The following is a 12,060-nucleotide window of genomic DNA, read 5'->3' as shown; positions in this document are numbered from 1 at the left end:
CCCGGGGGCCTACAGGGCCGCGGCTCCAGGGCCACGCCGCCGTCCAGGTCCGACAAGCAGCTGAGGCTCCGGGGGGTGAGCTTCCGGGATCCCAGGGAGCTGGGCAGGACCGCGGAGCTCGGGCCTCTGGACATGGTCCCGCCGGCCGTCGGAAGATGGGGAGACAGGGATGAGGGACGGCCTCCCGACCCCGCGACAGCTCCCTCCGTGCTCAGAAGCCGCTGAGAGTTCTCCGTATCTGCAACCTGCGGGAGACCTCTTGGGCCCGGTACGCCCTACCCTTGGTTCGCCACCTTGCCCCTCGAGTCCTTGTCCACGTCCTCCGCTTCCTGCAGTTAAAGAAATTGTAAGAGAGGGGAGTGCTTCTTTAGTTGAAGCTTTCAGAGGCCTCCCGGGAGCGCAGGGTAGCGTCTCTGTTTTTTTTTCTTGCTTTCTTGGAGGTTCTTACAAGAAGGCTGCGTTCCGGGAGCGGCCCCTCCCACTTTCCCGGTCCGCGGCGTTACTTACAAGGCTGCAACTCGACCGGGTGCAACTTCCTAGCGAGCCTCCGCCCCGCCCCTCGTGACGCCGCCTGCAGGCGGGCCCCCGCCTGCCCCAGCTCAGCCCGGGAGCTCTGCTGAGCTGCGCGCCGCCGCCTCAAGCTCCCCTGCCGCAGCGCGCCGCAGCCGGGCCTCCCCGCGCGGGCGCCGGAGAGGAAGGAAGGCTGGCAGCCTCGTCACGTGTCCGCTGCGGTAGCGAAACAGGTCTGATCAATTTCTGTTTACGTCTGCCTGGACTGCGCGCCTATCGATTGTAGACTTTGCACAGACGGAGGACAAGGAAAATGCATGCTGCGTGTCCTTAGATTTCTGGGTTGTGGATGGGCGGAGTGGTGGTGCAAAAACCGGCCTTGCCGGGATATGGTCGCAGGCTAATTTTAAACATCGAGGCCAGCCTACACTTTGGACAGGTTCACTGCAACCTGGACCCTTGGCCAAACCGAGGGAGCCTCGCTGCGTAGAGGAACAGCGTCATGTCCACATCACCCAGAATGCTTTGCCGCACCAAATGGCCAGCAGATTCCCTTGAGGGTGGGGAGGGGAGGTGCTGCTGTTGTCTTCCTGGACTCAGCGCCAGAGAGGAAGACAGGGGAACAAGAGTTATTACCCGGTGATGACTTCTGCAGCTGCCCCTAATCAGCCTCTGCGCTTGGGAAGCATATTTGTAGCCAGAATCTCCGAAACAAATCTTTTAGCTTTGTTTCCAAGCAAGCCAGAAACACCAACAAGGCCTGGAGCTTGTTTTCTGCCTCTTTAGAACCCTGCAAGCATTCGTGTTTCTCACCCGGTAGCTTTGAGCACAAAACCCCACAGCCTTTGGTGTAAAGCTTACCAGGTGAAATGAAGTGGAAAAAATGCAAGTGCACTTTCCAGAGAGCAGTTTGGGGCAAGGCATTACATTAAGAAGGTTCCTTTTTACTGTCCAGAGGGACAAAGCAGAAAAAAACCAGACTAATGAAAGGGGGTTGATTAAAGAACATTTTCTACGTCTAAAATGAGTGAAGGCTGTTGATTGTTTTATAATTCATTAAATGTGAGAGAGTGATTTTATTTATCATTGGATGTAAGCTAACTAAAAAGGCTTACATGATTATTGTGGAAAAAATACAGGAAAGTTTCAGGAAGAAAATAAAAATCTTCTGTAATCACATCTCTTATTTTACAGAGACAGGTGACATGGGAAAGAGAAGTAAGTATCCAGTTTCCATTCAGTGCACTTTTAACAGGCCACTCAAAATGAGAGGGGAATAACAGCAGTATGTGGTATGGGTCAACAATGTTTCACAAAGAGATAATATATAATATGTAATATGTATGAACATATGGAAAATCTTATAATGGATTGATGTGATAGAGAAGGCCGAAAAATGGAATGGGAACATTCCTCCTAGAGTTTAAGCTCTTTCAGAACAGGGACATGCGTAATCACTGCCATTTTTCTGGGTACTCCTGTAATTACTTGTTGAATGAATGAATGATTGGGCAATACAATGATTGAACACTGGAATAAGACCTGACCTTATTGGCCTTCCAAATTTCTTCAACATGTTATTTCCAGGGAAGATTATACCTGTGTGTGAATAGGGAGAGAGAGAGGGAGAGAGAGAGAGATGGAATCCACTCACAGTATTTGTAGTAGTGTGATCCGGTGATCCTGTCTCTGATATCTACTGTAATAAACGGAAAAGACAAAGCTGTCAGCGTAAGACAATGTCTCGCTTCCCCAGTATTTCACAACTCAACCACTATATGATCACAGCCCTAATATTTCAATATTATACAAGTATTAAAAAGCAAACAAGTGAAAAACCAACCAATACTGCTGTTAGGACCATTTGCAATCAGTAGTTACTGACAATATTCTGTTGCTTCTAGTTCCGGTGGTGAGGAGACCTTTCCAAATATAAGAAGAATAAAGAAGTCACCTCCCCAGCAACTGTCATCATCTTCCAGCAGATTGAGCAAGAATATTTTGAGCACTACAGGAAAGGTAATGTAAATTTAGAAGAAAAATCTTACTTAGATTTATTCTGGGATTTTTGTTTGTTTGCTTGCTGGTTTCTTGTGTACATGTTCACAGTATTTATTACTGCATCCCTGTTTTTTAGACAGTCCGTCAAACCCTATATGATGATCAGCCATGTGATTTTTTCAAGAAGAGGAATAGGGTGAATGAATCTCATCAGAAAAGCAGGTAAATAGTTTTAGTATAATTGTATTATCTTGCAAAAGGCTCATTATCTCTGTTGTCCAGATTGAATATGTGGAGTGGGGAAAAAAAGTAAGTCTATAGATAAGAAATATACATTTATATATTTTTTTCTAGCAGAAATGAGTGGAAAAGTGGTTTAAGCATAATAGTGGATAAGGATTCCAGTGGTCATAATTCTGGCAGTTGTTAGCAGAATTATAATTTTGAGTAAGTACTTTAATGCTTTTCTATGTTAGTTTCCTTTTATATAAAAGGATACGGACAATAATTAATTTTTATGGATGCATACTGACAAGCAGAAACAAAATGTTTTAACAGTGTTATGAATTCTGAATAATGGAGATTCCTTCATTTTTTCATTCATTTATTCAGCACACATTGTACTATTGGCAATGATTTAATATCCTCCATATTTATTAATTAAAGTGTAGCACGTATTCAAATAGTTGCTTAGCTTATTTGAAACCCCTGAGCAAATGAACCTCTGAGGTTTCCAGAAAGCATGTTTACCACCCATTTCTGTTCATTCTATCTGACTTATATTACAGAGAAGTATTATTAATCTTCAATGACACGTTCTTGGTAAATAAATTGAAAAGAGGATATTTTCAACCCCGATATGAGATTCGGCCTCAGAATAAATTATGCCAGAGAGAATTAGTTGCTATACTCATAATGCACACAGTATTCATTATTCTCTTTACCTGCTATTCACAAGGTAGCACTAAGACCCTGTGTTTTCATTCATATGTGTTACAAGGCACCATATGATTTTATTTCTGTTCTTTAGACACAATTTTCCCAAATGTGTTTTCTGTTTGAAAACATTTTAACAAGCTTTTGATTTAAGGTATAGGTTTGTATATACAATACTTTCATATATTAAAATTTCCCTCAGCTCTGAATCACCACTAATCAGGAGTGATTAAACTGCAAAACTTGCATGTTGTATCATATTTATACTTAATTTAAAATAGGTATATAAAATAAAACTGTTTTTACTTCTGAATGCTATTAAATGCTTTTGATTGTAACAATTCCAGAGTCTACGACTGATTTTTTTCCAAACTAATTTTTTTTTAAAGTACACACGATTGCATTAAAAGTATGAAACAAGCACTTTGAGAAATGTTTTTCCTAAATGCTAGTATTTGAGATAAAATGGAAACTGTGCGTTCTCTTTTGTCACATGCATTATATAATGTTTCTCAAATAGAGTATTATATGGAAAAATGTTCTGTAAAATTATGCTGTAAGGAGTTTGGAAGCTGACATTTTCTAATGCCTAGTAATAGCTGAGACCAAAAAGTACAACTAGAAGATTGTTTTTGTTTGTTTCATTATAGCCAGACCATTTTTGTCATATGTGGTAAGAAGTGCAGTTTTGTTTTCTCATAGCAATATGAATGCTGGCCCATCTTGGAGTAAAGTGCAACATTCAAAGAATTCTTCAGGAAAAAGGCAGAGTAAATCCCAAGTACCCCACGCTTCTTCTCAGCTGAGAAGCAGCCTCACAGCTTTCACCCAGCCAACTGAAGAAAAACTTAAAGAAAGCATTGCCCCGGAAGCAAGACGCAAAAGGAATCCACTCGGTTCCAGGTGTCAGGGGGCCTCAGGGAATAAATTGTTTCTTGATTTTCAGTCAATGAAAATTATTAAAGAGGATGCTGATGAGGACAGTGCAAGTGATCTCTCTGATTCGGAAAGAATTCCCATTCCTCCTTCTCCCCTCACACCTCCAGATCTCAATCTTCGAGCTGAAGAAATTGATCCAGTTTACTTTGATCTTCACCCTGGTCAGGGCCATACAAAGCCTGAGTACTGTTATCCTGATTTCCTTCCACCCCCTTTCAGCTCCTGGGACTTACGAGATATGGCCCTGCTTCTGAACGCAGAGAACAAAATGGAAGCTGTGCCCCGAGTGGGAGGACTTCTTGGGAAGTATATTGATAGACTTATTCAGCTTGAGTGGCTGCAGGTCCAGACTGTACAGTGTGAAAAAGCGAAGGGGGCCAAAGCAAGGCCTCTCACTGCCCCTGGGACCTCAGGGGCACTGAAAAGCCCTGGGAGAAGTAAGCTAATTGCTAGTGCTCTGTCCAAGCCACTACCTCACCAGGAAGGGGCTTCAAAGTCAGGCCCTTCCCGAAAGAAAGCTTTTCACCATGAAGAAATCCATCCATCACATTATGCATTTGAGACTGCCCCCAAATCCATTGATGTGCTTGGTGGTACCAGGTTTTGTTCTCAGAGGCAAACCCTTGAAATGAGGACAGAAGAAAAGAAAAAGAAATCCAGTAAGAGTACGAAGCTGCAACGTTGGGATCTGTCCCGCAATGAAAGCAGCTCTAAGGTGGAAACCAATGGTAACATTCGGATTCCCAAACAGGCAGCTGTGATTCTGGACTCAGCAGATTCCTGCAAAGCCTCCAAAACACAAGCACATGCACATCCTAGGAAAAAGGGAAAGGCAGAGAGCTGTGGTCACGCCACGGTATCGAGTGAGAGAAAACTGAAAACAAATGGAGTAAAGCAAAACACATATCAACTGAAATAAATACCTACAGTGATGAATTGCCCAGACCTGCAGGTACCTCAATATTAGAGTTCTTCCAAAAGTAAAAATACTGTGAATTTTAAGGAATTTTACAATTACTGACATTTAAGTAGTTGATTGGCACTTTTGTCCACCTTTATTTCAACCCCTGGTGGGGATATTTTCAAAGAGAGGTGTCTTTCAATAAGCCTTTCTTTGTATTGTCAGTCTTAGGCAAGTGAGAGCCCTTTAGATAAAAATTACCTAAAACATGTGCCATATAAAGGAATAAAATGGCACCTCTCCAGGGAAAGGAGCAGTGAAACCTCAGCTACAGTAGCCAGCCTGTGTAGAGCAGATAGTGGTGTTATCTCTCCATTTTCACATGCACATAAGTATATAAAAGAGTACAGACTATTTCAAATGGCGTGGAATCCTAAATGTTTAAAATAAGGCCCTACTCGCCCACTCCCTCTCTTACTTTTTTATAAACTCCTCAAGCAAAATTTCTGTTCATTTTACCCTTAGGAGAAGCTTTAGTTCTTCCTCAAGTCAGGGAGTAGTGAGTTTGTATTTTGAGTAGTAACTTATCACTAAGCTGGTTGCTCTTTAGAGACAGTGGAATCTAGTACTTTAATACATTTTCTCTGACTTTTTTTTGTTTTGTTTTGTTTTTTGGTGAGGGTGGCATTTTAAACTTAGAGGTGGTAGTAAAACCCACTTTTGAGTTCTCCGAACTGAGGTTAAAATAATTTGCAGAATTTTCCAAAGTCAATGGGCTTAGCATGATTACTGCTGTTTGGTGGGGCTAAGAATGAAATATTTGACACTCTGGAATTGCTGACATGTAAGGCTTCTCCAGAGAGGCACCACAGGGAAATGACTCTTAACAATTTGTAAAGGAAGGGCCATAAAAGGATCAAAACATGTGGACCTAGGTTCAATGTAATAGTTACAAAGTTACTGATTTGGGTTCCACACCCTGTGGTCCTTAGTCAAAAATAATGATCCGTTTCATTTTGCAAGAGCAGGATTTTATTATTTTGCTTGGGGTGAGGGGTGGAGAGTAGAATATGAATAAGGTTGCTGAATGAATTCTAAACTCCCTTATCTGGTCTTCAGGCTTCCCGACTCTCTCTAACCCTTCTTATTTAACTGCAGTTGAATAACATCTTGTTCCTATAGTTGTGCTGTCAGCTTTCTGTTTATATTTGTGCAGTGTATTTTAATACTGCCCATGTCATTATAGTTGATTTTATCCCTTTAAACAATTATTGTATTTGTTTTTGATGTAGAGGTTTCAATTATTTCACCTTTGGGGCAAATGAAAAACTTGACATTTTTCATTTGGGAATATATAATAGCTTGTAAACTTTTCAGACAGCAGTAAATGTCTGAAAAAATATCAAAAACAGCGTAAAGATTATGTAGCTATAATTATATGTATAATTATAAAAAGCAATATGCAAAGGTTACATTTTAAGGTCTTTCAAAATCTGATTTTAATCATACCAAATGACATAAAATTTTTTATGGGGGGCTTTTTGTTTTAGGACTTAATTTTCAGACTTGTACAAGTTCCTTCTTACATTCTTTCCCTCTCACACCATCCTACTGGAGAAAGCTTACTTTTACAACTCAGATCTTACTTTAAGCTTTTTATGTGAACAAAAGATGTACATATAGTAAGCATTACTTTCGTAGTCCTCAAATATACTATAACATTTGTACTTAGTATGTGTTTTATATTTGGAAAACATCACTACTCTTAGTTTTCGTGTAGTTCCTGAGTGATGTCTGTGTGTTCCTTGCCTGCCCTATTTTGTGAACACAGATTATTCTGTTATCCACGGCTGGCATTTCACTTACGATCCTTTCTCTGCTAGATTTTTATGCAGCTGTCTGTGAAGTTTCGTGGCCAACAGATACTCAAAAGCATGATATTCTATACATAAGTGTATATGTCTATATACTCCTTATATTAATACTAAAGGGTTTATGCTGAGTTGCTGCCTTTCTCTGTAAATGTATCCATGTGCATGCTCTTAGAGACCTTGAATGGTTGAGGGTAAAGTGATTTATTAGTAATTCTACTTGCCTTGTGTATGTCTGAGCTGAAGACAATCATGATTAAAAAATTTAGAGGTGGCCGGGCACGGTGGCTCATGCCTGTAATCCCAGCACTTTGGGAGGCCAAGGCGGGTGGATCACCTGAGGTCGGGAGTTCGAGACTAGCCTGACCAACATGGAGAAACCCCATCTCTACTAAAAATACAAAATTAGCCAGGCATGGTAGCACTTGCCTGTAATCCCAGCTACTCGGGAGGCTGAGGCAGGAGAATCACTTGACCCCGGGTGGCAGATGTTGTGGTGAGCTAAGATCGCGCCATTGCACTCCAGCCTGGGCAACAAGAGTGAAACTCCATTTCAAAAAAAAAGAAATTTAGAAGTAATGCCTCATACTTCTAAATTTCTCAGCTTTTTAAATTGAAGCTGGTTGCATAATCTGGGGAATAATCAGAATTTCGTGTGTTAAACAGTTTTAAAAGCCTGCAAAAGTGACTTTGCTTGTTTACTTTCTGCCTCAGATTGACTATTTTAACCAATATTATCACGACTAGATCATAGCTCCTAGTAAATAACCTGAAGTGTTTTAAAGTTAGGTCTATTACAGAATTAACGTAAGCACAATTTTAATTTTATGATACCTGATACACCTATCTAATACATCTTAATGCACTAAATGCTGCAGATAAGAATCTTGCTATTTTTCAAGTAGACAACATTGGAAAGTTGAATCATGAACTCATTCAGTTCATCAAATCAAAAGCACTGAGTGTTTTGCTAGTCTAGTGACATGGGTCATTGTATTTCCAAGAAGTGCCTCTCATTTCTGGGGAGTTGTTTACATATACCCTGCATTTAAACCAATTAAAACAAGCCAAGTTTTTTTTTTTTAAAGAACCAGAAAAAAAAAATCAGGCTTAGAATTATCTAATGGAAAAAATGTAAAAAAGTACAAAAATGGACTAAAAAGATATCAGTATTTGCAGTATTTGCTATGATTATTTAGGTTTAGACTTTCTCAACTTAAATGACTAAATGGGCTGAAGACTTGTAACTAACTTGAATAGGGTAGACTTCACACCCTGTGACAAAAAGGATGGGGAAGAGAGTATCATTGGTCTTGCCATATACCTACTAGCTAAAAGGAAAATGGTCTGTAGTTGTTCTTGGGCCTATTGTGTTGCTTTTCAGAAGGGCATAAGACTTTCTACTTTATCTGATATGGATATTGTCTACTTCCTCATTCCTTTATGCTCATTTACTGAGTAGTCACATAGAAATGTAAAACTCTTGGTGGTACTGTATTTTAAGGTAATTCAGAAGCAGTATTTATTATTTATATATGTACATGTACAGGACACCATTCAAAATGGCCTGAAAATAGTCAGCATGTTTGTTATTTGCTGTTATATTGTATGGTTAGTTTTGTATGTGATAAACAGAATTCATGTAAGTTTTTGTGGACTTGAATTTCTCCTTCCTTGAGATCAATTAAACAGCAGAAAAATATTGTCTGGATTTTTTCTGGTATTGTTTTGTTTTGCTTTTCATGCAGTTCTCTTATGAAGCTTGCCTTTATTTTCTCCCTGGTTATTTAAAAGAATTGCCCAGGATGAAATGCTGTTCCAACTCCTGTCTTAACACTAAGCGACATGGGTGGCCAAAGCACAGGTTAACATAAATATATATGGAATTAAAAATGGGATAGTCATAAATCTAATTGCCCTAGCTTAAATGAGATTTTAAAGCAAACAAATAACACATATTTAACTTTATATTTGAGAGGCATTGCAGTACATTTCTTGAGTGGCTCTTCCACTTATTACCCCACAAAAAGTGTTGAGGATTAATTAGGGGAGCAGGATGCAAATACAGTAAGCATAAATTAAGGTAACCTGTGATGTAATGAACTTGCATCTTTATGTACATATCCGGAAATGAGTAAGGTCTCTTTCAAGGAAGTGGCCTGGTTAGGAGATGGCAGTTTTGAGCAGCTCCGGCTGCAAACATTCTGAAAGACCCATTGCTCTTCTAACTTCACTCTGACAATAGGGTGCATTCTTTTGGGTCTACCAAATTGTGGCAGTAATGTTCAGTGGCTTAAAAAGTAAGTTTTTGGATATGTTTTGAAAATTAACCATGCTGGAGGTTTAAAATTTTTTTTTTTTTGTACAGGAAATGTATTATTTGGGGATGTTGTTGTTTTATTATCCACAAGGTGGCGACTAAACCCTTTCGGATAGCAGAGAATTTGGCCTGAGTGCCTTCTAGTCAAATAAAAAGGTTTTTACTGGAATCAAAAAGAAGTGGAGAGAAAAAGACTTTTTGACTTCAGGCCCAAAGCATGTTCTTTATTTAACTTCACTCTGCCATCAGAGAATACAGTGGTTTATTATGTGCAGTTACGTGCTGTGGAGGATTCTCTTTGATTCATTGAACATTCTCACATCATAAAACACTGTATCCAGCAAAGAATTGTGCTCAATGAAGTAACATAAATCATCAATTTATAAAAATCTATACAGAGATCCGTGTTTCATAAAATATAATTTGAATATTTTTGTCTTCACCAATTTAATATATAAGGAATTACTGTAATAATACTGGAAAAATATATATGGAATTAAAAATGGGATAGTCATAAATCTAATTGCCCTAGCTTAAATGAGATTTTAAAGCAAATAACACATATTTAACTTTAGATTACATTAAGCGAGGACAATTTCATGCCTTGCTACTCAAATTGCGAGCTCCTCCCTAGACCTACTGAGTCAAAGTCTGCATTTTAACAAAATCCTTGGCACATTAAAGTTTGAGAAACCTGCTTTCCTGGTACTTAAGTCTGCAAGTTTGAGTGACTGCCTTTATGGTATGTGAGTCGTTGGCAGGCCCTGTCTCCCCTCAAGCAAGCCATTTGCTTATCTAGCCCTATTTTTTCCATAGTTTATTTATTTATTTATTTTTTTTTTTTTTTTTTTTGAGACGGAGTCTCGTCTGTCGCCCAGGCTGGAGTGCAGTGGCCGGATCTCAGCTCACTGCAAGTTCCGCCTCCCGGGTTCACGCCATTCTCCTGCCTCAGCCTCCCAAGTAGCTGGGACTACAGGTGCCCGCCACCTCGCCCGGCTAGTTTTTTGTATTTTTAGTAGAGGCGGGGTTTCACCGTGTTAGCCAGGATGGTCTCGATCTCCTGACCTCGTGATCCGCCCGTCTCGGCCTCCCAAAGTGCTGGGATTACAGGCTTGAGCCACCGGGCCCGGCCTTCTCCATAGTTTAAAGGCACTGGGCCAGCTGTTTACCTAAGAGGTTGCCTGAATGAGTGATTTACGGCCTCTGATAAAATCTGCTCCACGAGTGAAAACTAAGGAGATGAAGTTTCTTTTTTCTTTTTTTTTAAATTTCAATAGCTTGTGGGGTACCAGTGGTTTTTTGTTACATGGATAAATTATATAAAGATGAATTATGAGATTTTAGTGCACCTGTCATCCGAGTAGTGTACATTGTACCTAATGTGCAGTTTTTTATTGCTAACCTTCCTCCCAGCTTTCCCCTTCTGAGTCTCTAAAGTCCATGTGTCACTCTATATGCCCTTGTGTATTCATAGCTTAGCTCCAACTTCTAAGTGAAAACATAAAGATTTGGGTTTACCACTCCTATGTTACTTCAGCTAGAATTATGAGGTCAGGAGTTCCAGACAAGCCTGGCCAACATGGCGAAACCCTGTCTCTACTAAAAATGCAAAAATTAGCCAGTCGTGGTAGCATGTTTCTATAATCCCAGCTACCCAGGAGGCTGAGGCAGGAGAATCCGGGAACCTGGGACGCAGAGGCTGCAGTGAGCCGAGATCATGCCACTGCACTCCAGCCTGGGTGACAGAGCAAGACTCTGTCTCCAAAAAAAAAAAAAACATAATGACCTCCAGCTCCATCCAAGGTTTTGCAAAAGACAATGTTTAGCTCCCTTTAATGGCTGAGTAGTATTCCATGGTATACTATATATATGTGTGTGTGTGAGTGTGTGTACATATATATCACTTTTTCTTTATCCACTCAATTGATGGGCACTTTGGTTGATTCCACATCTTTACAATTGTGAATTGTGCTGCTATAAATATACGTGTGCAAGTGTCTTTTTCATATAATGACTTCTTTTTCCTTTCGGTATGTGTTAGTCTGTTTTCATGCTGCTATGAATAAATACCCAAGACTGGGTAATTTATAAAGAAAAGAGGTTTAACTGACTCACAGTTCCACATGGCTGAGGAGGCCTCAGGGACCTTACAATCATGGCAGAAGGCACCTCTTCACAGGGAGGCAGGAGGGAGAATGAGAGCTGAGTGAAGGGGGAAGCCCCTTGTAAAACCATCAGATCTCATGAGAACTCACTCACTGTCAGGAGAACAGCATGTGAACCACCCCCATAATCTAATCACATCCCAAGAGGTCCCTCCCATGACGTGGGGATTATGGGGACTATAATTCAAGATGAGATTTGAGTGGGGGCACAGCCAAACTGTATCAGGGTAGATACCCAGTACTGGGATTGCTGGATCAAATAGTAGATCTACTTTTAGCTCCTTAAGGAATCTCAGCTCCTTAAGGAATCTCCATATGTTTTCCATACAGGTTGTACTAATTTACATTCCCATCTGCAGTGTACAAGCATTCTTTCTTCCCCACATCCATGCCAATATCTATTGTTTCTTGAGTTTT

At 40.3% G+C, this 12,060-nt stretch overlaps 2 protein-coding genes across 5 annotated transcripts in view; one reads left to right on the top strand and one right to left on the bottom strand.

The window, feature by feature from the left end:
- PPP1R3D (protein phosphatase 1, regulatory subunit 3D) overlaps positions 1–627 on the bottom strand; it is a 3,924-nt gene extending 3,297 nt beyond the window's left edge. The window contains exon 1 of the mRNA XM_011934555.1: positions 9–627. Coding sequence (XP_011789945.1) covers positions 9–134 — 126 coding nt within the window. The 5' untranslated portion in view covers positions 135–627. The remainder of the gene's footprint in view (positions 1–8) is intronic.
- FAM217B (family with sequence similarity 217, member B) overlaps positions 1–8,863 on the top strand; it is a 15,043-nt gene extending 6,180 nt beyond the window's left edge. The window contains exons 1-4 of one of the 4 annotated variants that reach the window (XM_011934502.1): positions 576–743; positions 2,415–2,529; positions 2,648–2,733; positions 4,150–8,863. In XM_011934502.1, the coding sequence (XP_011789892.1) occupies positions 4,154–5,305 (1,152 nt within the window). In that variant the 5' untranslated portion in view covers positions 576–743; positions 2,415–2,529; positions 2,648–2,733; positions 4,150–4,153 and the 3' untranslated portion in view covers positions 5,306–8,863. Of the gene's footprint in view, positions 1–575; positions 744–1,056; positions 1,375–2,414; positions 2,530–2,647; positions 2,734–4,149 lie in introns of those variants that run through there. The other 3 variants (XM_011934505.1, XM_011934504.1, XM_011934503.1) reach the window with 3 other exon arrangements.
- Positions 8,864–12,060: the final 3,197 nt, after the last annotated feature.

Source organism: Colobus angolensis, unplaced genomic scaffold, assembly GCF_000951035.1.
Source record: "Colobus angolensis palliatus isolate OR3802 unplaced genomic scaffold, Cang.pa_1.0 Scaffold136, whole genome shotgun sequence".
Classification (NCBI taxonomy): Eukaryota; Metazoa; Chordata; class Mammalia; order Primates; family Cercopithecidae; genus Colobus; species Colobus angolensis.
Note: the sequence above shows the minus strand (reverse complement) of the source record. Positions and strands in the feature narration are given on the sequence as shown.